This window comes from Cephus cinctus, unplaced genomic scaffold (genome assembly GCF_000341935.2).
Source record: "Cephus cinctus unplaced genomic scaffold, Ccin1 Ccin1_scaffold0774, whole genome shotgun sequence".
Taxonomy (NCBI): Eukaryota; Metazoa; Arthropoda; class Insecta; order Hymenoptera; family Cephidae; genus Cephus; species Cephus cinctus.
This window is the reverse complement of record NW_014333378.1, coordinates 132,255-160,046: the sequence shown is the minus strand read 5'-3', so window position 1 is coordinate 160,046 and position 27,792 is coordinate 132,255. Positions and strand designations below refer to the sequence as shown.

Genomic DNA, 27,792 nt, shown 5'->3' with positions numbered 1-27,792 from the left:
CTCCCGGACTCGCCGCTACAATTTAGCGCCATGATTTTGGTATCGCCTAAAACCGTAGCGTTGTGCACCTCCCTACTCATCTCTGCTTTGGGTATCGCGGGAGATGAAAAAAAAAGAATCAACGTAAATTAAATGTTTTATCGTTAAGTTAAATTACAATCACAGCGTTTATTCGTTCTTTTTTTCACTGAATGGAGAAAGCACATTAAATTCTAGAACGTTGATAATAAATTACGCTCAAATTGGAATATTAATAAATTATGAAGTGTTTGGAATATTAAAATAATTAATTAAAACAATAAATTAGTTGTTAACAGTCAGCTCATAGATATCACGCGTAGTATTACTATATATGTATACTCGACAAAACAAAATGAGAAACTGGTTCGAGGACCTTCCGCTGAGGTGGCACATCGACACCGAAATAAAACTTGTGGACCATGAAAATCGGCTCATTTTCGGACACGCCTATAGTGCTTCGGAGCACGTAAAAACCAGAGATGAGTAGGGAGATGCACAACGCTACTGATGTAAAAATACTTGTATGAACGGACCTACTGACGACGTTTTCACGGCGCTCTTAAACTGGTTCAGTTAATACTGATTTAATAGAATTAAGAAATTATAGACATTTCGAGTTGTAAGGAATATTTGGGATTAGTCGATTCCTCTAAGACTGCCGTGTAAACGTAGTCAGTATTAGCAATTTCCCTGCTCATCTCTGGAAGCACCAAGTGCTAGCATGAGTGATATGTCATTTTGTAGTTGCTTGAACACATAAACGCCTTCTTTTCATTGTGATTTTAACACCATGTTAATATTTTTGATTAGTTTATCACATCATTTCGAAACATCTGTTTCAGAAGATCACAACGTGTCGATACTAAATAGTCTGAAAGTTTTATTGTCGTTTCACCAAGACTAATGACTTAACAAGTTGTTAACAAGTGCAATTATCTGTGCTCAGTAAAGAATCTAAGCAATCTTAAGTTTCAGCTGTATCAAGTCTCTTTGTAATCTTTAGAAATGAAAAATATTTAATAATTATCATTTACACGAAGTAACTAATATATTCATGAGGCATCACGCCTCTTCTTGGATAAAAGGTATGACTGGGAGAATAACCTAAGAGATTCGTAATGGAACTCATATAAATGTCAGCAAACCTAAATAACCTTCTAGAAAAATATGTCGGATTGTGATATGTCCTAAAGACCGAACCGAATTGTTGATTGAAGACACGTTTTATCTCATTTCTAAGCTCATCCCTTTCGTGCATCCATTCATCCAATTGTGCCTGGGCTTCTGGTCCCTCATAATCTTGATGATCTTCAATCAATCCAGTCAGCATTTGCAGCCAGTTTGCATTTTCCTTGAACCTTCGATCATTTAGAGTTTCAATCTCGTGCTGTAATTTAAAGATATAATCAATTAGATTTTAATACTTCAATCAAATTTCGTTTTCAATTAATTAAACTGACTGTTAATTCCTTAATGATCGCACCGGTCCTCCAGCCATGTTCTAAAGTGACGTCAGCCAGATCACTATAAGGATGATCACCAAAGTACAGAACTTGATGACCTCGCCAACCAGTCATGTCCTGAAGCTGCTTTACTGTTCCCTGAAAATGACAAACAATTGTAAATTTAAGAAAATTTTGAAATTAAACCGTATAATATATTTTATAAATATTACATGAATATACCTCAAGATATATCACACCCTTCTCAAGACTAGTCACTCTGTCCCACAATTGCGTTTGGTTATCTTCATCATAAATCCTCAAGGGTCGCGATTCTTCAGTAAAAAATCTAGGTTTTCTTGCCTGAACAATCACAACATCAAAGTAATGTTTCCAGTCGTCACCAACCAAGAAACGCATCCCTTTATCCCTGCAAAAAATTGTTTGATTATTGCAACGATAAATCCACACAATTATGTAATATCAATTTATTCCTCGATTACTTACACGAAATGGAAGGGACTATTCGTTACCAGAAACATTCTTTTATCCGCGGCTTTCAAGCGATCAAAAAACTTTACCAGGTCTTTGGTCTGTTCTAAATATTCCGAGACATTGTTGACAACCATTTGATGCATTATGGGATGACAATTCTGGACTGAATTCTAGTAAAAAAATTAATAAGCATATCAATATCTATTTAATTATACACTTAGATGTCAAATATCTTTGGAACTTACTTTGACATCCCTGAACAAGATTTCCGGATGATAATCGATATGATTTCTCAGGAAGTATTCCGTGACGTTACATAACAATCCCATTTCAGGTACAGAAAACAAATCGGCAAGCTGAACCATTTTCGTTCGTTTAACTCCATCCTGCAAGCGCATTCACAATTGATTATAGGACTACAAAAAATACCTAAAAACACAGTTCGCCCAATAACTTACTTTATACTTCAGTTAGATACAATCCACCAGATGGAATATTTGGAAAAAAAAAAATAAGTCATCATGCCAATAAGTAAATACGTAGAATTCCATGTATGAAATAAGAAGGAGAATTAAGAAGCGAAAGGGCTGAAAATAGGTCCCAAAGAGAGTAGAGTATATCAGGCCAGTGAATTCCACATTCATTTAATTGAACGTCACATTGCATGCATACTTTGTAATCCGTATGACGGGTTGCCCAGGGTGCAGGGGCCACGAGATGAAAAATATCTTCAAAAATGATTTCCCAACACCCACTACATTTTTTAAAACAAATATAAACACTTACGTGTGAATGTTTATGCGGTGCCTCGACGTAGGCAATTGGAATAATCCGATTTTTATAAAGTCTCAAGACCTCATCATTCGGAACCGGATGTAGACCTCTATAAACTGTACCAAGTTGTATCTGCAGGAAACTATCGAGCTTCAATAAAAGTCCTTTTTCGATATCATAATGCAATCCTCGTACTGCGAATCCTTCTCTGTATTCCAAATTACCGATACCTTCAGGATACTAGAAAACAGGGCCAAAAGTCAGTCCCTGAAAATGATCTGAAAGACGTCGATGGATCGGAACAAAGAAAGAATTTTTAATAAAGTCAAAGTACCTTGTACTTCTTGATGAGCATTTCCCGCCCGAGATTATATAGCAGGTAATCCATGGAGGGTTTGTAGCACGCGAGGGTGTAATCGTAATCGAATCCATAGACCTGAACCTCCTTAAGGTCGAGTTCGTTACAGGCAAACACTCCTCTGGGATTGACATCCTGCGGTAGCTTCTTCGCTAAACGAACGATAATGTTATTTGCTTGCGTAACAGGACACGTCAGTTACTCTTAATGAGTACATACCCATGTGTATATGTATCATAAAATATAAAGAATTATCGTATTATCATAACAATTTTTTAATCTTATTTACCCAAGTAATCAGCTATTATAATTACATACAACATAGATAATTAAACGATATTAAATACCAATGGATAGTCTTTCACTTTGGGTGTCCATATAACACACGCAAAGGTACCAAGAATTGAGTTGAGTATAATTATTTAGTGCACTTCTGACATTTTTATATTCGCTTCATCTCTCTCTCTCGTGGCTCTCAAGATTAATTGTTATCGACCGAGATTGGGTGGCTGGACAGAAATAATATGGTACTTGGTAAAGGTTGGATATTTTTTTAAGCTAGCGGGAGACACGTGGTATTACTGGGCAGAAATAATGGAGCAGTGGTACCCTGTTATTATGAGGTACTCGAGTGGTATTATTATTAATGCCAGTAGGGTACTGATAACCCCGTATCATTGGCAACGTATAGTACATATATTGTCCTCCGTTAACCAATTGACGACTAACGAGTTGGTTTTGCGGGAGGATGCTGCAGATGCCATGCATCATTACACTATATGGTTCTAAACGACATTGGTAACTGAAACCGATATGTTACTTTGATAGCTAATGCAGTAACGCGATACAGTTGTAATCCTTGTGGTCATTGTATCGATGAGAAAACTGTAGTTTCCCTTTCACACTTTTTCCCCAGATTTCGCTATTCCACAAATGTAAGTGATAGAAATAGTTGAGAACGTGGGTATACATACATCTATACACATAAATATATTCTTAGACCGATGAGTAGGGTATATAACACACAGATACAACGTGATCTTGACTGTGTTATGTCAGTAGTTTTGAAATTATAAATATCATTATATTTTCGTCCATTACCGGTAACGACGTGTTTCCATTCTCAAAGCCCGCTTCGCTCGTTATTACATATTAATATATTTGATGGGAATTACTCTCAGACACAGCCGAGACATCATACACGCGGTAATTGAAATAGTCTCGTTTACCGCGTTCATTAAAGCAACCGTAAGAGCAACAAGAGAATGTGGATACGAAGTGAGCGCCTGCGCGTTCTCGACTTCTATGAGAATTAACAGTAGATATATTCTAGGCGCAGCGTCCCGACGCAGATCGAGTACGTTAGAATCGCACGCCGACACAGTCTGCCGTTTCTCTGGTAAAAGTAATATGGCCTCCATGTGGCTTTACTTACATTTGCACTTTTCCAAAGTCTTCAAGTAATGCTCATGCATCGTCTCCCGTGATATCCTCTTCTCGACGATGGTGCCATGCTCTCGTATCGGCTGTGTAAACTGCGTCACGACGCACGTTACTCCACGACGTAAACCGCATGCGGTATTGACGAGCGGCACGTACGAGCTCGCCTTGACTATCATGGTGGCGCTGCAACTTGCACTAGCGGACGAAAGTTCAGAAGGGACGGCCGCGCCACACGGCGACGCGCGACAATCGCGGCGCTCCCGTCACTGTGCCTCGTGCGCACTCTAATTTGGGTGTCATTCTTCCTGATCCGCACGTTCACTGGGCTTCTCTTTGCCTCCTATTAATAGATCATATTTTTCCGTAACGTGCGGAAGTACTCGCAACGAGTCGTAAAAGTACGCCCGTGACAAATTTGAATTCGACCAATGGGCGTGCTCGGTTAAACGCACGTTAGAAATACGTCTCGGGCAACTGTTGCTCGTGAAAGCGGCACGTTTGAAATTGTTATCGGATCTTTCGCACCTCCGGTACATCAGAAATAGAAGAAGAGTATTCGCGGTATGTGGAACGCGGGGTGCCCTGCCAAATTTCTATTTGAAAAGCTGTAACCAAGTCCCAAGCGTGTTTGTTGCGTTCATCCATTCACTGGATTATAATCTAGTGGATGGGCCTTAAGTATCGTGACAACCGTATATTCTAATTTTTTTTAATAAACACTGTATACAACATCCCGACATGCTTCGCGCTGTATCCCGATAGTATGAAGTTGAGGAACCGGTAACAATCTACTTTAGTACCATCTATCGTCCTGGACTGTTTCTTCCAGCCTCCTTAGCAGGTAGTCGTTAAGATTCTCACGTAGCGTAGTATCTCTACACCGATGTCATGATTAATGACTATTATCCGATCGTGGATCACGCATAGAACTTGACTCGAGTGTACCTGCTGGTCGTTTACACATATGGCAACTAAGTGCGACAGTGGTTTCTGACCTGGTTGCTTTAATCCAAACGGTTGCAGCTAGTATCATTACAAAAATAATTACAGTCAATTGAGTATACGATATTTTTGTCAACGTTATACATATCAGCCGGGTCATCGCGTCCTGATCTTAACGATGAACAAAATTGTCAGGAAAAAAATAAATTCGATACGCGGGTCCATTCGGTCTGGATCTGGGTCGTCTTGTCATCTGGTCGTCGGAACTGTAACTGATCGGCTTTACTCGGTTTTTCTATTGGGAAAGCTGTCCTCCAGTAAGGAAGTGATCGACTTCCTCTTTACAGTCATCAACAGTTCTTTATATCTTCTGTATGTTGTTACCCTATCGCCATAAATCCTTAGGCACGTACAAGAAGGCAAGTCATTCTATCATAAAGATCAGAAACATTAATTCCTCAATAATCTATCCTTTATTCGGTATTGATTTGTACACACTCCTTTCTTCAACTTTCCTCGACAATTCATAGAGAAATTTAAGCAAATTACAAAAATCGTTTTATCATTGTCACGCAATAATTACTATGGCTTTGTTTTAGGGAGGGGATATCCGGTACTCGTATGCAGATCAAGATTGTCATAAGGATTGTTCCTCTCGAATGCAACTGGGCACGTTAATCCAACTGGTCCATTCCAGTGTATACGAAGTCCATGGCATCTTCGATACAAGAAGGAGTAAATATTGAAGAGCCGAAGAACGCAGATTGCTAGAGGCGCTGTTCCGCTGACCTACTCTACGATTATCGTTCGCTACAGCCTAGTATACAGAGATACGTGCGAGTACACTCGTGTATAAAGTACATATGTACGAACGAGTAGTATGCTACGTGATTAGTGTATGGAGTAACTATTTATGCACCAGACTGTAGGTATGGTCGGTGCGTGTAGCATAGGCAGTAGGTAAAGTCTGTACCAGTCGGACGGACGTTCTCCTATGTTTCGTTGGTTTGGTAGCAGAGCGAACGAAGGCCGATTTAATTCTTCCGATTTTATTAGCCGTCTCAGGGGCACCCTAGAAGATACCCAGACGTCTCGCTGCTACTTCCGGTAATCGAGAACACGTTCTTATCTGGAACGTTTTATTATATACCTTTTTCTTAAGTCCCTACGGAATTTTGAGGAACGCCATTTTGCGTGTAATTGATTTTATGAAAAAATCACTTAAGGCAATTGATTGAACGAGTAGACCCTTTTTTTCCATCGATTTTTATCTTCTGAACTTGTATTGTACCTGCTAGGATATATTTTGCTTTTTTATCGTAACGGTGTGTGCTGGGTATTCTGTTGGTACTCCTCATCGATATTCAACCTGGCGTGAATTCATGCAAAAAGTGAATTAACATCGAAGCCAATCGGCAGAACGTTTTGCATTGTCACTCGGGATGGAATTTTGAAAGGAACTGTATACCAGCCGGGCAATGTCTTTTTAGAAACGACTAATTGCCAATCGACGTTATTTTAGTTTCATCGATATTGTACGAGCTTGTCGAAAAGACTGTTCCATAGAAGCGATAAGATTTTCTCTGTTTCCTGGTTGAAATTTTAGTACGTCATTCATCCGGGTTAAAAAACAGCCTTGACACAGTCTTGGGCATCCACGTGTCGGATGGGCTGCATGGGTCCGGCCTATCAGGAAATGTTAATTCAAGGCCCAACGACTCGGTCCATATTTATACACCATTACTACAATAGGGACGTACACCCTCATTCCACGTAATAGAGAAAGCTCTGACGTAACTCTGGCCACGTAGAAATTCCTCGGCATGGCTCCTTTAATCCAGACACTCTTGAGGCATGATGTAGAGAGTAATAAAAAAAATATTGAAACCTAAAAAAACAAACAAAAAATCATACAACCATAACACTGCACCTACAACCCTTATAAAAATCCAATTTTCAATTTAACTGTTCACCGATAAACGAGCCATTGTTCTTACCGATTAAGTGTATCACGGTACCAATAGAGAATCGGGCCAATCCCATTGGAGAACTTGTCGAACCGAGTAAAGGTCGTCAATTAAATGGAGTGTTAACGTCAGGCATAAAAAGTCAAACTAAGATAAAAAAGAATGGTTCGAATCGAAGTGCGTTCCACCAGTTACCAGTAACCGAGCAGTGGGCATCAGCCAGTTGTAAGTTGGCAGTGGGCAGTGGCCTACCAATTACCATCAGCAGGATGGCGCTCGGTATAGCCACCACAGTAACAGCAAGACCAGCAATAGTATGAGGAGAGGTATGGACCTTGCGAGCGGTCAAAGTCGTGGCCTACTTCACTTCCTGCCTTCGGAACTTTCTCCTCGGATCGTTCCTCTTTCTGCTTGGTTCACAGTTCCCAGTATCCATCCTTGAGATAGTAATCGGTCCATGATCAGTGTACTAGGAGCCGACGTAGGCCATGGAGAACTCTCGAAAACAACAACCAAGAACAGTGTCTTCCTTTGTCACATTAATTCTGAAAAAAAAAAATTTTACACCAAAATAATACTGAACGGATCAGACGTCCCTTTTCCTCAGTTTCCCGACACTCTGTCTCGTGGATTTACAAAATAAAAAATTGACTTACCCCTCTTTAGACACTCAAGAGTAACATGCCGTCAGCAATGGCCCGTACGTACCAGTCGTGGTAAGTATTTGGAACGTTCCAATGGCCGAGTCTTGTCCGCGTGGGCCACGAGGCACGAACCGCATCGAGCGTGTTACAAGGCAACCCCAATCATTCTGGTTAGCCGAGTACGTCATCTAGAAACGAAAGAGATTGAGAAGCATGCTATCGGGTTGATAAGAGAGTGTTAAGGACAATGGGGAATGCTCACAGGATATCCTAGAGAAATGCCAGACTCGGATGCTGTATCCGGAATAGATATGAAAAATAAGACATACTTGTTGGAGAAAAGGAAACTTTTTTTCATTCTCTTTTACCAATCAAAATTTATCTAGACGATACACGGGAGAATGCTTTGGAGAGTCTGGATGGAATGGAGCAGAGTCCAAAGTGCTGAGTAGTCGAATGGATAAGTAGATTACACCAAGTGGTTATCCTATTTACGATCGGGCCGTCGACCATTCCGGATGCACAGAATGCAGCCGGTGAAAGTGAGGAGGTTAGGGCGGGGACGATTGGGGAAACGGAGAATAGAGTAGCAGGAAGGTTAGAGTGGGCGGTTGGATGATGATAAAAAGCTGACTGTATTCTTAGACACGTGACGTCGGTTGGTAACAAGGACAAAGCGTGGTACTGGACGACTAGTGAGCATAGAGTTAATACAGATAGAGCAGACAAGCCATAGGCTGCTCTGCAAGTGTAAGTGTCCGTTCGCTCATAATGAGAAAGAAAGAGACAGCTGAACCCCTTTAGCTATCCGTCTTTGCACTCTGATTTGCATCTATCTCTCTCTTCGCCGCTGCCGCGTTGAGAGCTGGCTTGTCTGCTCTATCTGTATTAACTCTATGCTAGTGAGGCGCCGATGACTATAGGGATATATCTAGGGAATTTTACGAACGACCCTGAGCTTCTTGCTTGGGTTGGCGCGAACGCTGCGAGAGTCAATGTAGAAAATTCATGCGTAGGAGGTGAAAGTGAGCGAGTGACTTAACGAATGAGTGACTGGGTCACATCCGGACACGTATTACAGATCCTGGCTACTTGGATCTAATTCATCTAGTGACTTTCTTTTTGAATTCTTCGCTATTGATTCGCAGCATAGGTGCAGTTGGGTCGTTGATCGTTTGAACGTTGAATTTGAATTTCTTGATGGTGATGCATTGTGGGAGTTTGCTGCGTTGACCATAAGTGAGGAGGTTAGGTCGGGCTCGGGGTAGGTACGAAATACTATGAAGACATTAAAACTACTGTTTATAAAATTATCTAGCTAATTCATTATGTCTGCGACTCCTACTTCGCGCAGGAACGCCGCTCCAGTTCAGCCACTTCAACTTTTATCTGCCAATTAGCAGAGAGTGCGAACCGCGTGTCTAGTTGGCCGTTTGCGGGTTCGCTGATGCTGTGCCCGGGCTTAATGAGAATCGGCTTAACATTTCCCATAGTTGATGGGGAATTTCATGTGATAATAATCGACCCGGTAGTAATTAACCCACAACATCTTTATCAACGTACAATCAATGCGACACGATTCTACATATATGTACATACTGGTTTACCTATTTACTCCCATAAGATTCAATGTAAACCACGGAATTCATAGTCGCTGTGAAATCTTTATTGACCTGACAGACTTTTTGTATGTAGGAAATACTTGATAATGATTTATTCGATTTGCAATACTACTTGGCTACTTGTGAAGTTAACCAAAATACATAGTACGGTTCTAGACACAGTCAAAATATCAAACTACTTTCTACCGTCAGCATAGCGAACATTGTACCGTTAAACTACTGTACGAATAACCGTGCTGATATATACGAGTATATTTATTCGTATTTATATAGTCATATATGTATGTACTCGCGTGCTATGAAAGGTAGGTATGGTATATGCGTATGTTAAAGAGAGACGGGCCATGCCAATTCGCAAAGGTTGACTCGCTCATCGACCACCAATTAGCATATAGGCACACTGACACACTAAGATCGGCTATCTATTTTTCTCGGATCGGCCGTCGCACTTTGGATAATAATTTGCGTACACGTAAGTGCGTACGCAGTGGATACAATGTGGACACTGTTCAACTAGTTGATAAACCATTGAATTTTTATTCAGCACGTTCACTCGTATAATACACTGACTCGAATGAATGATTCCCTCGGGCTATACAAACTCAGCAGACACAGAGTCGGACTTTGAGTCAAGTTCACGGTTAACGAGCTACAGAGGAAGTCTTGAGTAACGCTCTGCTTTTGGGAATTTGAAGGTTAGCAGTCTTGGCCCTGTCAGATTGGCAGAATTGAATGGAACGATTATTCACTGTGGGAATAGGTTTTACGAATGGAGAATGTCTGGGGAAATCTGTCCTTTGGAATTGTAGTTGATAATGCCACTCACCGTAATCATAACCATATTGTACATGCAGGAGTGTTACACTTTCTCTTGTGATTTCTCTTGGATTTTCGTAGCTCTCGATTTTCAATTCTACGAGACAATGTCTCTTCTGTCACGTGCACTCAGCCATGTCGTTTCTTTTGTTTACGTATAACGACAATCGCTCAAGGATACCGCTCGAATCTGTAACAAAGTTAAGAAAAGGTATCAGTCAGGAAATCGATTACAGACAGCAGGTAGCCAATCGAGTAGGATCCCTCGTCGTTAATTAATCGCTCAATCGTGATTGTCGATTAATGATAATATATCAAATGAAAAGTAAAGGAGTCGTGTAAAAAAGATATAAAGCAGACAATGATCGACCTTAATTGCCATACATCAATTTAACTTACACCATGTTTCGCATGTATCTCAATCGCTGTCGAACGGGAAAAAAATTCTTGTCTGCTAGTCACTGACCCAAAATTATCGGTTACGCTGTACGTCATCTTACAACGCCCACACGCATTGTCTTTCTTTAATAAATACACTGGTCATGTAAGTAAATCAAATAAATTCACTCGCTGTCGATGCAACTGTCTGCCGTATACGTACCGAAGCGAACTGCAGGAAGACGCACGGGATTGGCTACAGCTGTGACAGCGCGCGCATGCGCGCGAGCGCATTATTCAGCGGACAGCAAAATCCTTCCAATTTGTAATTTTAATTCCGTGGGTGTGGTGCGCCGGTTTACGGGTGTTTTAAAATCAGAAGTGTGTCATCTTCTGTTCGACTTTACACATTAGCCAAGATAGTGGGTCTGCGTGATCGCGAGCCGATCAGCCGATCCGAGCGATCCTCATTCTCGAATCGACGCTGCTTCGTAACGCTTATAGAATTCCTACTATTTAGAATCAAATGGGAATCGAAATCGGTCAGTAGGGGAATCGTATACTGGCTGATGCGTAATACGTGGATTCCTTTGCGTACGTATTGATGCGATTGACATTTTAAAAGGATCTACCCATCACTCTGTAGATCACTCATGGAGATTGCGATTCTTGTTCTACAAGCGATGTCAGTTGTTTTATTAGTTCCTTTGGACGTATGTGATTTGATAATTTTTTTTGCTTGGAATTATGTATACTGAATTTTTTAAAACTACTTCATGACTTTTTCTCTTTAATTTCTTTATTCTCAAAGCTGTTAGTAGACTCGTTCGCTTTACTGGAATTTCATGGTCGATCGAGGAGAAAGCACCCTCTTTCTTTTTCCTAACGTCACTGCCGGAAGTACCAGAAGATTTGAACGTTGATGCACGTTGTATGTATACACATGATGCAGATACATGCACATTGCATAAGCATGCCGATCATTCTCGTCCGGTCAGCCTCTTAGATACAATAAGCAAGATCCGTGTGAAAGCTGTGGTGAGCATGAATGGCTGCTGACGTCAAGACTCGCGGAAAAATTGCGCAATTTCACCGCTTGGCACGCCAATCGCGGAATTGCCTGATTTTACCGAGCGATATCCGGTTCCTATATAAGAAAAGAAAATTTTTCAAGACTTTTACAAAATTTCACCTGCACGTAACAATGGGATAGTTCTAAATACTTTTTTTCTCTAAGTTGACCATTGATTAATACACAATATATGGAAACTTTTTATGAGTACTTAACGTTTTATGACAATTTTGTATATCAAAGAAAAAAATTAATTCTTGATAATTGAATTTTAGGTTAACTTCCCTGTTACGGGTAAGTATGCTTTTTGGCAATCTGGAAATACGTAATAAGACGTATGCATGTCAGTCGAGTGCGAAGTGACGTTGTCCAAACTTTCGCTTGTGATGATTTCCGGTACCGGAAATGGTACCAACCATACCAAATTCACTTGGCGTGCTACTTGTCGCAAGTTCTGATTCACCCTAGCTCCGTTTACGTTCCATTATGTTTTCTTGATGATTAATAAAAAAAGAAAGTACCGACCAGACCGGCTTGAAATTGTCCAACCAGCCTTTCGTTGGGATTCTCATGACTTCGCCATTCCAACCTAACCTGGATTCGACGTACCTGAAAAAAATAAGGGACGCAAACGTACCACAGTGGTGGTCCAATTTTCGAGGTATTAGGTAAAAAGTCAGGTCCAATTTTCCCACCCCTGGTTTCTGTATAGTCGTCGGTCAATATTTCGTCAGTTTCTCAAGGGTTTTTGGTGAAAGCCGAGAATACAGGAGGGGAGAGTATATAGGCAGCGTTTCGATTCCAACGGACTCACTACGAAAGACACTCGCCGAACTTACAGCGAGACTTTACAGCCTTTTTAATGGACTAGCTTATTTATTTATTTATTTATTTATTTATTCATCCATAGTTTACGAAATAGTCGTTACCTCGTGGATTCGGAGGAGATCCTCGTAATCCGTCTCGACGTACGTAAAGTGCCAAGTGTGTGTGCCATACAGGATTATACAAAAAATCAACTGAACCAAAGGTTTGTGAATTGTTATAAATAATTGATCGGTAAATTTTTCAAAAGCGTTAACAATTGAAAGTGCCACTTTTCTAACTAAAAAAATTACTAATAAAAAAAATTCGTCGCAGCGTCTTCCCAAACACCTGCCGATTGCACCATCTTCTTACGTTCGTTAGACGCGAACCAGACAAGCTATTACCTTGATATCGGCCTATTTAACATTTGATCCCACCAGCGGGCGCGTTTGATAAGGTAAAAGGGTATGTGGGGTAGCGAGTCAGTGTGTCAACGTTCTCACGTCTCTCAGGAAGGCAACCTTCCTTCTCCGGTTCTATGCCGAGAATAAGGCCGCATGCGGCACGATTCGAGAGACTCGGGATTGTCTGAAGAGATTCTGAGCTCTCTCTATGCTGTATACATATATATGGTATATATATATATATATGCATACCTGTAACGTATGCGAGCTACGAGCGAAACAGGAGACTCGAGAGAAAGGTGGATGGATCCAGTGAGATAGGAAGCATTGCTAAGAGATCCATAGCCAGGATCATCTTTTGAATGGTGATCGAGATTTTTTAATCTCAAAGATCATCCGAATCATTAAAAAATATTATACGAGAAATTCCCAACACGTTGGACTTGTATGCTTGTCATTGTTATTATTCGAGTACGGAGACCACGTGACCAATTTTCCGCATTTTGAATTTCGCGCTCTCTGCTTCTCGAGACCGGATGTTTCTATGACGTATATTTTGTACGTTTCTTATTTCGACATTTTTATCAAGTATTTTCCATAATATGCTGCTGTAGATTTATTTTATTTTAGGCAATTTTTCACTTTATATACAATATCGTGTTTGTGTACGTAAGTGTAATCACTTTCGCGTGTGATATTCGTGGCGACTTCCGTGCGGCTGTTTCGCCACATTCTTTATGGGGTTTCCTTCGGCTGGTGCACCGGTTCCGTGTTGCACCTACGGTTAACGGTATATTCTTACGTCACTACACCTGTCGCTACGCAAGGACAAAGGGCTGTCTACGGTTAAGAAAAAAAGGAAGCAGTATAAAAAAGGGGAGTACAGGTTTCCATCTGATATCTGATTTCCGCGAGAACGAGGAAACCTGCCTTCCTTGTTTTCACAGTGGGCCCCGGTCGGACCCAATAAAACGTCCAAGGCTCAAACCGAGACAAGATTACGTGTTACGTTGATGGGTACTAGTGTCAACTTTGGGATTTGGATTAAAATTTGTTTTCGGGACTTTTTTGAAAATTTGGATTTTGAAATTGACTGGCAGACATTTGGACGGATATAAAAGTATAATAAGGATGACGTGCGATGATGGTAATTAAAATGTAGAAATTAATGAAATGTAGAAAGGCAGAATGTGTTTGTTGAATGTAGAGAATGGCGGTGCGTGTAGGCTGGCCCCTATTCACGTGGGCCAACGGCCGCCGCTAGGAGCGTAACGACGCCGCGGATCGACGGAGAATTATTTTTGGGCCGCTTTCTCCTAATAGCCCACCTTTCTACCGCTTTTCGGCTCCGTTCTCATTACATTCGTAACGGCTTTAATTGACGGGCGATTAAATAATTGTGGCAGTTTTTTAATTACCCGCAGCTTGCATTGAGAATTGCGCTAATGGAAGTATACATTTTTGTATCGTGTGAATCGACCTTGGATACGGGAAAAAAAAGGGTGAGTTATCGATAACGGATTATAGGAAATTTAGTGTGGATGAGATTTGGAAGAATTTTTGCCATTTTTTTTCTTTTTTCACAATTCTCAGGACCGATGACAGTTTTTATTATTACGTAGGTGGATCAAAGGTACCGAAAATTCAATGTAGGAAATCGGTTTTCACCGTGACTCGACTGAAGTTGGGGACCCGGTAGGCTTTTTTCACGTGTTTAGCAGTAGGCTGATCTGTGAGGGATGCTGCGGTCAAATGCCAGGGTGAGGATGGACCTGTCGGGTTTGAAAAAGTATAGTACAGGTCAGGGTGAGAAAACAGGATGAGAAGGCTGAAAAGGTAGTCAGGACCCAGATTCGAGGGAGGACTCAGGTAAAAACAGATTAAGCCGGCATTCCCAGACGCAACCCTTAGAGAAGTTAGGGGTCTAATTCTTGAAATACTGGCCCACCCTTAAACTCTACAATTATTATGCCTCTCCGAACGCTTACCGACTTCTTTCTAGCTTCTAGAAATCCACGATAAAACATCAGTGGACTGTAGTCCCGTATTAAAAGAATGGTCTTCGGTAAGTCCGACAAAAAAATATATTACGTAATATCGGACTATTTATGTCGGGGGCCTTACACAAAAACAACGCAAGGCGTTAAGGTAGAAAACGCTCGCTGACACTTTCACGAATTATCGCAGACCTTCCGTATCGCGGATAAGCCGTTTCCGGATAGACGAGTATTCATGCGGGTGGAAATATGGGTCAGTTCTCAACAATTCGCAACTGTCATAAACCGCTTTATCGTGCATTGTTATGCAAATCGCTTTCATCGTGCATTTACGAAATTTACGCAAATTACGTCCGAGCGAGTACCCGTATATAATTTAAGGCCCGTAATAAGGGGTTGGGAAAAAAAAGATCATGTTACACGAATAAAAAAAAAAGGAAGCCATATGTAATATGGGACCGAATATCGTATGGGACTTCGTGTCATATCGGAAGAAGTCGTACGTCTTCGGGACGTAATTCCGAAGTCATCCTACCTTCTCTCGATATATCCTCGTTTTACTCGTAATGAGATTTACGCCAGATACTCCATAGGGCCCCTGCACGTCTTTCACCTGTGCCCGAGAGAGTTGGGCCAGTAGGGGCCCGAAGCCCGGTAAGCTACACCATGGTGGGAAGCAAGGAAGTTGGATGGGGACCCGTCGAGCGTTGAGCCATCGTGGATCGTGCCAGTAGTGGGGCCTAGTGGGGCCTAGTGGGGCCTAGTGGGGCCCGGTGGGGCCTCACACGAATGAACATGATCGTCAGTAGGTCACTGGGACATGGCTCGTAGCCGCGACGAGTACCACTCGCTCGTTCAGTCAGCTCCCGCCGGCCAGGATAGCCACTTTGGGCCTTAACTAACACGCTCGGGCCCCGTTCTCGATGAACCATTTAAATTAGTGCGCGGATACGGTTTCTCGCGGCGTACTTCACGAACTGAGACACCATCGGGTTTTAATCGACGTCAGGGAGAAACAGTGCAAGTACCGTGTATCCAGTAGGACCCATGCGAATTTGCAAAAAAAAATTTACTTTTGGTACAGTTTTTTTTTTTTTTTCCCTCTAACGGATACTAACATATCTTGTTTTTCCTGCATATTTTGCTCTCTATACTCCATCCGAAGACATGAAGTGAATCCAAGTGTTACTCTTCGACTTGATTTATTTAATGGAAATTTGCCAAAAGTGTGGTTTACTATCTAAGCCCGCGTGATAAGGATTATTTGATTTTTTGGATTGCAGAAAGACGCGCACACACTAATAAATCACGATGGACAGGACAAGGCGGAGTATACGAAAGACAGCCCTGTCTCTCCTGCTGCCACTATTGATAGCCGTAAGTATACTAATCGTATATCAATAACTTACAATCGATCCTATAAACACACGTTTTATTAGACTTATTTTTAAAGAAAAAAAATTTTTTTTTTCATCAACTCCTAATCGAATTTCACAGAGTCGTGACCAATCGCAACTCTCGCACCTTTATACACGGCGTAATGCCTCGTTAGCGGACCACACCTCGATGAACGGCTAAAGAAACGTACGATAGTCGAATCGAATAGTAAAAAGTCCCATTGTGGTGTCGTTAAATAAATTAGTTTTTCCAAGTAGGAAAAAAATGCCCAATATTAGTATTTTAATTAAATTTTTTTTTTTACATTTTTTCTTCATCCCTTTTTTGACTCTCTCGTTGCTTACACTCTATGGCTGTCACTGGGTAACTATTGATCATGGGATACGTAAAGTGAATGATTAATTTATTGTATTTATTGCAAATCGCTCAATGAAAATACACGTCCACACGACTCTTGTCTCGCTACACCATAAGCAAGCCGCCGAACCGAAGATAGTAGGTCACTGCGCCGGACGCAGTGCCCTCTTTCTACTATATTCACCAGACTATGGACTTTCGAGTTATTCAGTATACTATAGTCGCGAAAGAGTAGCGGCACTCTGACTGGCTGCAACATCACTGGGATCAACTTCTTTCTTTTAGCAGCTTTCTTTCCTGAGAAATGTCCCGTCCTGTTCTCGGGTTTAGCCTTTATGCAGGTGACGGGCACCTAGTGCGTCTCGCTAGGTTTTACCGTGGCTACGTCGCCACGTTGGAAAGGCACGGAAAATTGTTGCACAATTGAAAGACTTTTTTTTCCACCCCTTTTCTCCCTACCTTTTGTATTCACCGAATGCCATTGTTTTTATCAAAATTATCTCACGCCGGAAGTGTCATTATTTCCAATGGAAAAATTCCCAGGAATACGGATCTTTCCCACGGAGGGAAATTCGACAGGTGGTGTATGGAGGGCAATTTTTTTTTTTCAGAAAATTTTCTCCGCACACCCTTATAATTTACTGGCGGTCCGTTTTTCCGGTAATTTATTTTGCTCCGATTTACTCTGTAATTTTATTATTATCTTCCATATTGAAATTTCCTAAATCACACATTTCGCCATTAATAAAATCTTCGCCGACTAAACCGAAGGTCACTCTCGCTTCTTATGGCGCCTTGTAATCTTGTGGGAGACCACAGACTCCGTTCTGTATCTCCAGCATCCATAACTGTATCTTTTTGATATTACGATTAGTAATGCAAATAAAAATAAAAAATCGGTTCAAAAAAATTTTTTTTTTTTAAATTACAAAAAATCTTCTAGTCTACAATGCATCTATACTCGTATCTTTTTATATTATACACAGGACTTATCAAAATGTAGAATCGAATTACACGCAGGGTCGTTCAGTCGAGACGTCCTTAATATCAAGTTCGCATAGCTGTTCTTCGTAATACACTTCTGTAATTAAAGCCTAACTCAGCCAGCATAAGATTCTGATACCAAGACAAAGTCACCTCGCCATTGCTTTTCAGCCTGATTCTCACGCGTCAGGTCCCTCCAGCTTGAAGCAGTTTTCAATTAGCGTCGCGACGTCCCAGCTATCACATTCGGTCCATCCGATAGCCAGATTTAAATGACCTCGCAAAAATAAATTTCTCAAATTTCAAATTTTCATAAAATTATAGGACAATAATTTCCACGAAAAATCAAAAAGAAACAAGAATCAAATAAAAGGGTTAAGAAGTAGCAGGTAGACGTCGCGACGCATCGATTTTTTTTCTCATTTAGAAAAGGAGACGCGATCCGGCACGACGTTCTACATTTTCGCCCCCATATATGTCGCGAGACGCGGGCACGACGCTCTGGGACGCTCGACGTCGTTAGTCGCCATGTTTTCTACTTGTCTAAATTCCAATGTGATTTCATTTTTTAATTGATGCGGGTATATCGCGTTATTACGTATGACGTTAATAACGTATTTCAAAATTACCAAAAGGATCTTGATATTTAATAGGCACAGACCCAGAAGCGACCCAGCAGCAACCCAGGACCCTTTTCTTCGATTCCGTCACTTGTTGCTTCTGTCCTACATAGTAGCCGTACCAGAGCCTACAGATCTGTACTAAAGAAAGATACACCTGTAGCGCTCTAACCCATTGTTTGGGAATGAATTAAAAGCATCTCCGAATGACGATACCTAATACTTATACGTATACATACATGGTATTCGTGACAAGAAGACAATTAGTAAATTGTCGCGTTATTCCGTGACACCGGTGAAAGTGTCTTGTAAGTGGAGTCCGTTGACTGGCGAATGACAATAGAAAAGTGAAATCACGAGAGGCTCGAGAAGAGACTCTCGTTTCCGGTGGGCAACAATTCCATACTGAACTTACATATATCACGTACACCTGTATATCCCGTTAAGCCACAGGTCGGAAAGACGTCTCGTGTAAGTCTTCGTAAAGTCGTTCGAAAAAAAAACATAGAAAATGCTCCCGGATGTCACTCGACCAATGAACTTGATTAATCGACGAAACAAAAGTCCCCGTGGTATTTATAATAATTTCGAAGTTTCCTATACCAGCAACGAGTGGGAGAGAGAGGGTCTTATTGGTAGTTACGTGTGTAAGACAAAGACACGCATACTGTTTGGCAAAAATCTGTATAAGGCCCTTTGAGAAAAGTTTTTATTTTTTCAGTCGAATTATTTTTCGGACTCGTTGGATTAATTTTTTAAGTAATTTAACCCTCGTGGTCCTTCGTATTGCTTTTAACCTGTTTCCATGGTTACATCCAGATTTACCGGTTTTCAAGTAAAAATTATCCAAGATACATTGTCGTCGACTCGTGCCTCTTCTCTGACAGAACGTACGCGTGCTTTAATAAATGGGCCTGAATTTTTGGGACCTGTTCGCGGCACGCGCTAGTACCTGCTGCTCTTTCGCAACTATATCATAATTGAGGGGCAAAGTTGTCGGGACTGTACAGTTATACTCATATACCAGTGGATAGAGTCATGAAAGTTTAACCAGAGTTCCTGCAGGTTGAAATCACGATTAGAACGTCCACGGATACCCGGCGGAACGATGTTCGCCTTCGTCATCGGCAACCCGACCAACTGACAAGATCTTATCAAATTCGCAGCTGGTTCGCCGGCTGGTAGTTGGCGGCTACTGTACTTGGTTAGGGAATCGGTCGATAGTCTGGCTTATACCCTGGGGCGTCCAAAGCCGGCAGGCTGGACCCGAAGGATGACGGGACTCGGGATGATCCTGGATGATCGTTAATCATCGAGCAGCGTCTTTGAGGACAGCCTGAATACGTTGCGATGTCGTTGACTAAGTTTGCGCCGTAACGAGACGCTAATTGCGCCGCGTCTTAATTGCGGAGAAACGAGCGTCGTCGGCGTCTTCGTGACGGCCGGGAGAGTCTACTGTGGTTTAATTGCGCTCTCTCGCGACACTCCCCGGCCCTCTTCTCTAGTCTCCCCTTGTCTCTCTCTTGCTCGTTGAACGGTGCCTTCGAGAACCTTTCCGAATCTAATAGGCACGCCGTGCGTTAACCCAGAATGCGAAGTCGCCCTGGGCGTTGTCAGTGCCCTGGTGTCTATCTACCTGCTGGTTTATAGCCCGGGGTTAAAGCTTGCTCCTTTTTCATTTTTCTCTCTCTTATTTTCATCTTCCTATTTCTCAAATTGATATTAATTTGCGACCATGGCTCGAAGTACGTCGGACGAGCCTTAAATTAACCCAATTCGTATGGCTGACTGGGAGGAACGTGTTTAGCAGATTTATACATATATACGTATAAGAGAGACAAGGACGCGATGAGTACATAAAAACGAAGGACGGGAAATACAGAAACGTAATTCATACACGAAATTAAATAGTGGTTCGGGAGAAATAAGAAATGTTAAAAAAAGAAACGTAATACGATTTCATTGAGATTTCACGAAACGTCTCACCTCCATAAGAACAGCTGGAATTCTAATGGCGATCGACCGTGTCGTTCCGAATCTTCGACTGTCGAAACTTTCGAAACTAACCTCGTGAGATTCCTTCATTGTCATTCTACAAGGAGAGAGTCCCCCCTCTCCCTGCCAATTTTTACCGTTTATTTTATCCAAAAGAATTCTCTTCGAAGTCAACGATGAATTTATTCGAATCCCCGTCATACTTCTGTGCCACAGTCAACGCGCTTTCCGGTGACACACGCCCAGGCGCATCTACATACGTCACAGGCTTCGGGTTTCTTTCCGTTATAACGCTGCGAGCGTATTTCGAAATTCCCGCCTAAAGTGCTTCATGTAAACGCATAATTTCTATTTCGCAATTTCTTTTCCTGGTCTCTGTTCTTCGGACTGTATTTACTGGTTAAGACCTAAGGGACCGGGTCCTTCCGAAATACCGGATGCGTCCGTGGCGACAGCTTGGTTTAAAGTAATGTTGATAACGATCATGGACTTTTGTTAAATTAATTTTTTTTTTTGTTTACAGAGCGTCAGATGCGAGGCACCCTTGGTCGACAGCAGCGCCCTTCCTCTGGAGCACAGATCGGTTTACGGCGCTCCAGCATCCCAATATGGACCACCCCAGTCGCACGGTGCCGAGGAGAACTGGCCACTGGCATCGCCGGATACACCTCAGATAAAGCATTTGCAAGTTCAGTGCGAGAAGACCCACATGAGGGTGAACATTGAGTTCGACCGACCCTTCTACGGGATGATATTCAGCAAGGGATTTTATTCGGATCCTCACTGCGTCCATTTGAAACCGGGCACGGGACACCTTAGCGCCACCTTCGAGATCTTCCTGAACTCTTGCGGCATGAGCTCCTCGGCCAATCACAACGTGGCCGCCTACGGCGCCCCGACGCCTTCCGGTAGTTACGTGGAGAACACCATCATCGTCCAGTACGACCCGTACGTTCAGGAGGTCTGGGATCAGGCTAGGAAGCTTCGGTGCACCTGGTACGACTTCTACGAGAAGGCTGTCACCTTCAGACCCTTCCAAGTTGACATGCTCCATGCTGTGACTGCCAACTTCCTCGGGGACAATCTTCAGTGCTGGATGCAGATCCAGGTTGGCAAGGGACCCTGGGCTTCTGAAGTGTCTGGCATTGTCAAGATCGGACAGACGATGACTATGGTGCTGGCTATCAAGGACGATGAGAATAAGTTTGACATGCTGGTGCGCAATTGCGTTGCCCACGATGGCAAGAGAGCACCCATTCAGTTGGTCGATCAATATGGATGTGTCGTCAGGCCCAAGATCATGTCCAGGTAAATCTTCCATTCTGGGTTCAATGATTTAGGAAGAGTGTATATGAGACGTATCCTTATTTTCCTTTTTTCTGGGGTTGCAGGTTCCAAAAGATTAAGAACTTTGGGCCCAGCGCATCCGTCGTGAGCTTCGCGTACTTCCAGGCCTTCAAGTTCCCAGACAGTATGAACGTGCACTTCCAATGTGTCATTCAAGTATGCCGTTACAACTGTCCCGAGCCGAAATGCGGCCATCCTGGTCTGGAGTACGGTGCACCCGCGGGACTCACTCAGGAATACGGGGCACCGGTTCATCAGGGGCTGTCTTCGGATTACGGGGCGCCTCCGGTACCAGAATACGGAGTACCTCCGGCGTACCCCGATCCTCGTCATCCTAGTGGACCAGCCGGGGCATACAGGTATGTATAAATATTGTAGGATCTTGTATTTTTATTTAACTTGATATTAACCTGGTGTATCCTTATTAGCGAACAAAATCCAGACGTGGTGCCAGCGCCGCAAGCTCAGACGTCGTCATCCTCGCCAAGTTCGACTCCGGGTGACTCGACGGCTAGCAGCTCCCCCCAGAGTCCTCAGGACAGTATCCACTTGCCTCCTCCACCGCTTCCCGGTCACCCAGCAGCTGCTTACCAAACAGTCAAGAGGAAGGGTACCGTGGGCTCGGAGGAACTGGAGGGCAACCTGGCCACTCTCGGAGGACGTCCGAGGTCGGTCGAAGGTCTGCCAGCTGAGCTACGTGGTGCCAGAAGGCGAAGAGCCGCAGCCGACGGCGACGACGTTCACGACGACGTGAGTCATCCCGATGGAGTGCAATAGAACGTTCGTAGTCGGCGGAAATCTTTACGAATTTTAAAATTTCAGAATCTCTACCAGACCATCACCCTGGTGACCTCTCACGTGTACAAGAGGGCCGCCCAGGAGATGACTGACGTGAATACCTCTCGCATTATCCAGGTCGTGGCACCGGGTGACGTCAATTTCGCCCTGGGCACGACGAACTCGAGCAACGATACCACGGTTGTTATTCAGAATGCCAGCTCAGCGGATCCTGAGACTATTTGCATGTCATTGCCAGGGTTCGTGGGTGGCCTGGTGATGCTCCTCCTGGTCGTAGTGGTGGCCTCCCTGGTGGCTGCCTTCCTCTTCGTCAGAGTACGTGCGGTAGACCGCAAGAACGCAGGTCTGAATGTTCCGTCCTTCGTGCATCCAGCATTCGTGCCGGAGAACTGCAGCGTCCCAAATCCGGAATTCGTGAAGGTAGCGAACTGAACCAACGAACGAACGAAGGAGTGACCGATAAAGAACAAAAGGAAAGAGAACAAACGGAAGTAAGCGACGAGGACGAACGCGCTATAATGATACCCGGGATAGAACGTCGACACTATTGCCTACAGTCTCCGCAAAGAAATAAGTAAAAAAGAAAAAAAATACAAGAAAAGAAGATTCTATGCGACACGCTGTGAAGACGAGGCTAGCCAAGCTATCCTGGACTCTCTAAGTCTCTCTCTCTCTCTCTCTCTCTCTCTCTCTCTCTCTCTCTCTCTCTCTCTCTCTCTCTCTATTTTATCTCTTGAAAGCTCTGGGAAGTCTTCCTGATCGGCTATCGTCAAATCTTCCCGTGGGAGGGCCCGGAAGAGAACGGAAGCGAGTGCCGCGAATATGAATAGCGAAGAGAGAGAGAGAGAGAGAGAGAGAGAGAACATAATCAAAGAAACGGAGAGCAACAGTGAAAGCGTGGTAGTGTACATAAGAGCGCGCAAGACAAAGAAGAAAGAAAGAAAGAAAAAAAAAAGAGAAAAGAAAAAGAGGTACCAGGAGCACGACGCTCGAGAGTGAGCAAGAGAAAGGACTGGTGATCCTGGAACAAATAGGAAGCAGCTCCTGGGAGAAGACGATGTACATAAAGAATAGAATTGGGGGCCCAGGGGCCCAAGACGAACGACGGACACTTCCGGTCGTTCATGGATAAAGTTGAACACGTTTCGCTCACTCTCGTTAAACATTCTCCTCTTCGTCTTCTCGATTCTTCATTGTCACATCCTCTTCCTCCACTTATCGAAGCTTTCGGGACTTTGACTCCTCGACCTGGACTAATATGAAGTTGGAGTCGTCGATCGAATTCTCGAATGCTTCGTTTATGCTTGTTTCTGTTTATTAATTTTTTTTTTCTTTTCTTTGTTCTGCGAACGACAGTCTGAAAACCCTTATTTATTTTTCTCCTTTAGATCTGTACTTAATTTTTTTCACGACTGCGAAATCCCTTTTTCCCTTCGACCCCTCCCCCCTGCCCCTCCATCATTACCTCATCGCGGTCATCGCGTACTAACGGCGACGGTATCGCCATTTTTTTTTGAATTCCGAGCGATATCGGCGACAACCTAACCTTAACTTATTCAAAATTTTTGCGACGCGCCGAGGTTTTCCTTTTAGTTATTTTCTATCCCTCCCTTCTTTTCATCCCATTTTCGTCCCGGACAAACGAGAAAACAAAAGAACCCCTTTACTCTTAAGTAACGTCTCTATATTCCCGGGAATTGGGAATATGTTTTCTGTACGTGCTTAAGCACAATACACATAGATACACGAAACACTGGCACACACTATACAAAAAATGAAACGCCTTATACATAATATTATAATGAGTATTTTTATAATTATTTTAATTAAACGCTAATTTTCTTTAAATCTCGCGACACACTGTTATCTTTATTTATCGTCATACGAACCCATTTTGTATACGTGATTATTGTATTTAGACCTAATTTTTTTATTTTTTGATACAGTTTTTTTCAATTTTTCATACTCTCGCGATATTTCCTGCAGGCTGCTCTTCGGCCCTATAATTTCTGGTGGTTTCTCAATGAATCTACATCTGAATAAAAAAAAAAAGAATTTCAATAAGAAAGACTATTTCGAATTCTATACAGAAATTGAAAGAAAAATTAAAATAACAAACTTGAGCATCTCTTGAACCCAATTTGAGGAATCCACGAAATATGAAAAAAGTTCTTTTCTTGGATTTAATTCGACGCCGAGCTCGATTCTGGTTGGCAGAATGAAGAGAAGCAAAAATTATGAAGATTGTGGGAAACACAGTAAAGTTCTCGTATAACGATTCATCTCTACCGCTTCTCTTGTATTTAAGGGAAATTCCAGTGGATTCTCACTCGGGATGAAATTCCAGAAGTAAGTTTCAATTCACTTACCGGACGCTTTTATTACCAGCAAAGAAGCGCAGGCTGACATTCCTACGGTCGAGGATCCTTAAGCTTAAGTATCCATTCAACTTTAGACAAATTGTCTTGACTGGCGCCAGGATGTCCATTCGTCTGTCCTTTATTGGCTGTAACCTATATTTTCAATTAATATCTCGGCCTATACCACCTTTCGATTGACTTATCAAAAATGAAAGATGAACCAGTAAAATTACTTGACTTTAGAAAAGTTGTCCGTAACTTCGTTAGTGTTTGATTCATCCTGTTTCTTGTTATCCTCCGTTTTTCCAGATTTTGGACTTTTGGTTCTGCTGGTTAAAGAAAATAATTTTTTTTGTAACATAAAAAAGTGTCATCCATCAAAATATACCTGGACGTCTGATTGGTATCGCGTAGATCATCAACCAAATGAGCGACTGAAACTTCCTGAAAAAGAAAATAAAAAATTTTAAATTCCCTATATATAAAAAAAATCAGTACCGACTAACCGAGTAAAGATTAAAACTGACAGATTTCCCTTGATAATTATTCCAGAACCAGGTAAACGGCACTCCCGTGGGATTATCCAGGTACACACCACCATTTTGATTATAAGTGAGACTGTAAGAAGAGAGTAAAAAAAAAAATGGATAAAAAATTATAATTAATGATACCAACCGCGTACGACCATCTTCGCCAAATACCACTCCTTCACCCATAGTGTCAAAAACAGCAAGGATCAAGGAACCTCGTGAAAGACCAAAAGCATCTTTATCTCCCGGTGTGAAGACGGTATATATATCGTCTAAAAAATTTGATAAGAATATGAAAAATCCAAGGATCTCTTTTTGACAAATTAGCACTTCAAATTTACGTTCCTCGCTATCATATATTATTTACATGCTCTTCCCGTCGGCCGTGAAATCTTCAATGCTGTTTTACCATTCGGATAAAAAATTTCGGCAGTGCCGTCTTTACGTGGGTTCCACAAAATTGTACCATTGTCGTAATAACTTTTTTCCTTGTACCTTTCCCTCCTGAATACAAACACACATGCGTGGCGTAAATCGTACATAAAAACAGATTTTACTCCAGTAACGTTATTCTTGCCTCACCAATTAACACGTGGCTTCGACGCTTGCGCCTGGTACCGTACGATCTTACGTACGGTCCTGTCCACCGGTAATATCGTCCAGCCAGACTTAATAAACAGGTTGTTCGATAATTGGTAATGTATCAGGTTAGACTTGGCCGAAGCTAAAAATGACAGTCCGATAAAAAAAATAAAAAATATTCACCCTACCAGCAAGCACACAAAACGATACGTACAGTCGGTACATAATTTTCTAGGAGTACCGATTTTTTCGGATTTTTGACTTTTTCGAGAATGAGACATATTTCAGATAAAATCATGGACACGTCATTGAGTTCACCGATCACGTGTCGCACAAGGATTCATTTATTTGAACAGCGCCAAGACGTTCTGTTATTTCGGCCAAATCTCCAAGTAAGATATTACACGTAATATTTGGGGTAGCATATAAAAAAAAGAAAGGTAGAAAGTTAGCAAGGGAGAGATTTACAACCCTGCTTAAAATATCGTCCCGCCCGAGATCCTCTACGTAAACAAGTTCGAAGTCTCAGATTTTTTTTTTTTTTTTTTGAAAAATTCAAGAACACACAAAAAGGGAAGAAGTAGAACGTGGATGCTGGATAAGATCTCTCGACTAATAAATAAACAAGTAGACACCTTACAGACTGGACAGTATATACTTCCAATGGGAGAAACCGTATAAGGGGTCTATGTATACGATATATAGGTATAGTCACGTATGTAGAAAGTAGAGAACAAAAAAATAGCTCAGAGTCAGCCAATCCGTTTCTAAGGACGTGACGCACCCAGGACAAGTGTTTCCGTCCCGCAGGACCTCCCAGTCATAAGGGTAGTCGTTTAGGGGTTGCCAGGACTCTGTCTACATACTCCACAGACGATCCGCTGGCATCAACCCCTCCTAGTACGTCGAGGGTTCTCGTTCAAAGGAATTTTATTGCAATCGATCTGGCAAGGACATAGGTCCTCGAGGTAGTAAGCCCTAAGGGTATATATCAGCAAGGATTATTAAGGATTATTCAAAACGGCGCCCATTTAATCCTTTAAGGACCTTAAAACCTTAAAGCGTCGATCTTCAATTCATTCAAATTCGCTTCGCACCACTTTGTCATCCTGTTCTTTGTGCACTTGACTGCCCATTGTCCTGCCCCGGAATTCTTTGCTGCCAAAATGTGTTTTCAAAATTTTATCATCTTTTTCAATTATGACCTAACCCCCCATTCGAGTGCATAAGCAGGATGCCGCTTATAGCTTAACGGTATCCAAGAGTTGAAATAGTCTCGGATATGTTTGTAGTGCTTGAGCAGGGGGATGGCCAAGGGATAGGGGGGTCGCTGAGTTTCCCGATATTTATGGGAGTTTTTATGGGCCGGGAAATAATTTATCTCATTCCTTACAAGTTTTCACGGTTTATATGACTTTCCTCCATAACTGCAATATTCATTTGAATATCCTCACTCCGGGACTCAGGCTCGTATAAAAGAGGGGGGCACGCTGTAGGAAGAAACCAGCCGAATCAGCATATACAGGAGCGTATATTGCGGGAATTCTGGGAATGGAAAAATCTACTAGGAAACTTTTATCTGATAAGGAGAACGTGAAGTTGCACATATGCGATAGTCCTAAAGATCCATTGACGATTT

The 27,792-nt window shown here is 42.2% G+C and overlaps 3 protein-coding genes and 1 long non-coding RNA gene across 12 annotated transcripts; 1 reads left to right on the top strand and 3 right to left on the bottom strand.

Annotated features, from left to right (window-relative positions):
• Window positions 1–125: 125 nt before the first annotated feature.
• On the bottom strand, window positions 126–4,844 carry LOC107270482 (5'-nucleotidase domain-containing protein 3). 3 transcript variants are annotated; one of them, XM_015745537.2, is made up of 9 exons: window positions 4,526–4,662; window positions 3,067–3,237; window positions 2,745–2,972; window positions 2,417–2,422; window positions 2,204–2,344; window positions 1,971–2,128; window positions 1,707–1,893; window positions 1,482–1,622; window positions 126–1,408 (listed from the first exon to the last, which is right to left on the bottom strand). In XM_015745537.2, exons 2-9 carry the CDS (start codon window positions 3,118–3,120, stop codon window positions 1,052–1,054), a joined length of 1,272 nt encoding a protein of 423 aa, XP_015601023.1. In that variant the 5' UTR covers window positions 3,121–3,237; window positions 4,526–4,662; the 3' UTR covers window positions 126–1,051. The 3 variants fall into 3 exon arrangements, with proteins under 3 accessions (XP_015601023.1, XP_015601020.1, XP_015601021.1); XM_015745534.2 differs by having other exon boundaries at window positions 149–1,408; window positions 3,067–3,242; window positions 4,526–4,844; XM_015745535.2 differs by lacking the exon at window positions 2,417–2,422 and having other exon boundaries at window positions 149–1,408; window positions 3,067–3,242; window positions 4,526–4,844.
• Window positions 4,845–5,929: 1,085 nt separating this feature from the next.
• On the bottom strand, window positions 5,930–11,145 carry LOC107270483. 5 transcript variants are annotated; one of them, XR_001538338.2, is made up of 6 exons: window positions 10,924–11,145; window positions 10,535–10,714; window positions 8,349–10,419; window positions 8,099–8,274; window positions 7,473–7,987; window positions 5,930–7,363 (listed from the first exon to the last, which is right to left on the bottom strand). It is a non-coding gene; the product is annotated as an uncharacterized LOC107270483 (long non-coding RNA). The 5 variants fall into 5 exon arrangements; XR_001538340.2 differs by having other exon boundaries at window positions 8,349–8,380; window positions 10,924–11,141; XR_001538336.2 differs by having other exon boundaries at window positions 8,099–10,419.
• A 1,625-nt stretch (window positions 11,146–12,770) lies between these two features.
• On the top strand, window positions 12,771–23,752 carry LOC107270465. The gene is made up of 6 exons (XM_015745504.2): window positions 12,771–13,004; window positions 16,466–16,559; window positions 21,060–21,844; window positions 21,928–22,242; window positions 22,312–22,633; window positions 22,706–23,752. The coding sequence occupies exons 2-6, from the start codon at window positions 16,494–16,496 to the stop codon at window positions 23,111–23,113; spliced, it is 1,896 nt and encodes a 631-aa protein (XP_015600990.1). The 5' UTR covers window positions 12,771–13,004; window positions 16,466–16,493; the 3' UTR covers window positions 23,114–23,752.
• A 777-nt stretch (window positions 23,753–24,529) lies between these two features.
• On the bottom strand, window positions 24,530–26,478 carry LOC107270464. 3 transcript variants are annotated; one of them, XM_025087808.1, is made up of 10 exons: window positions 26,368–26,478; window positions 26,154–26,295; window positions 25,939–26,075; window positions 25,717–25,843; window positions 25,548–25,659; window positions 25,430–25,485; window positions 25,275–25,370; window positions 25,051–25,194; window positions 24,801–24,887; window positions 24,530–24,716 (listed from the first exon to the last, which is right to left on the bottom strand). In XM_025087808.1, exons 1-10 carry the CDS (start codon window positions 26,432–26,434, stop codon window positions 24,551–24,553), a joined length of 1,134 nt encoding a protein of 377 aa, XP_024943576.1. In that variant the 5' UTR covers window positions 26,435–26,478; the 3' UTR covers window positions 24,530–24,550. The 3 variants fall into 3 exon arrangements, with proteins under 3 accessions (XP_024943576.1, XP_024943577.1, XP_024943578.1); XM_025087809.1 differs by having other exon boundaries at window positions 25,275–25,367; XM_025087810.1 differs by having other exon boundaries at window positions 25,569–25,659.
• Between the last annotated feature and the right edge of the window lie 1,314 nt (window positions 26,479–27,792).

Coding starts and splice junctions, on each gene's coding strand:
- LOC107270464 (XM_025087808.1), bottom strand. CDS start 26,434: ATGTCTCATTCTCGAAAAAGTCAAAAATCCGAAAAAATCGGTACTCCT. Junction 26,296..26,367: donor TAGAAAATTATGTACCGACT/GTACGTATCGTT, acceptor TGTCATTTTTAG/CTTCGGCCAAGTCTAACCTG. Junction 26,076..26,153: donor TCGAAGCCACGTGTTAATTG/GTGAGGCAAGAA, acceptor GTTTGTATTCAG/GAGGGAAAGGTACAAGGAAA.
- LOC107270482 (XM_015745534.2), bottom strand. CDS start 4,709: ATGATAGTCAAGGCGAGCTCGTACGTGCCGCTCGTCAATACCGCATGC. Junction 3,243..4,525: donor GACTTTGGAAAAGTGCAAAT/GTAAGTAAAGCC, acceptor TCGTTCGTTTAG/CGAAGAAGCTACCGCAGGAT. Junction 2,129..2,203: donor TCTTGTTCAGGGATGTCAAA/GTAAGTTCCAAA, acceptor TTTTTTTACTAG/AATTCAGTCCAGAATTGTCA.
- LOC107270465 (XM_015745504.2), top strand. CDS start 16,494: ATGGACAGGACAAGGCGGAGTATACGAAAGACAGCCCTGTCTCTCCTG. Junction 21,845..21,927: donor AGGCCCAAGATCATGTCCAG/GTAAATCTTCCA, acceptor CTGGGGTTGCAG/GTTCCAAAAGATTAAGAACT. Junction 22,243..22,311: donor GGACCAGCCGGGGCATACAG/GTATGTATAAAT, acceptor TATCCTTATTAG/CGAACAAAATCCAGACGTGG.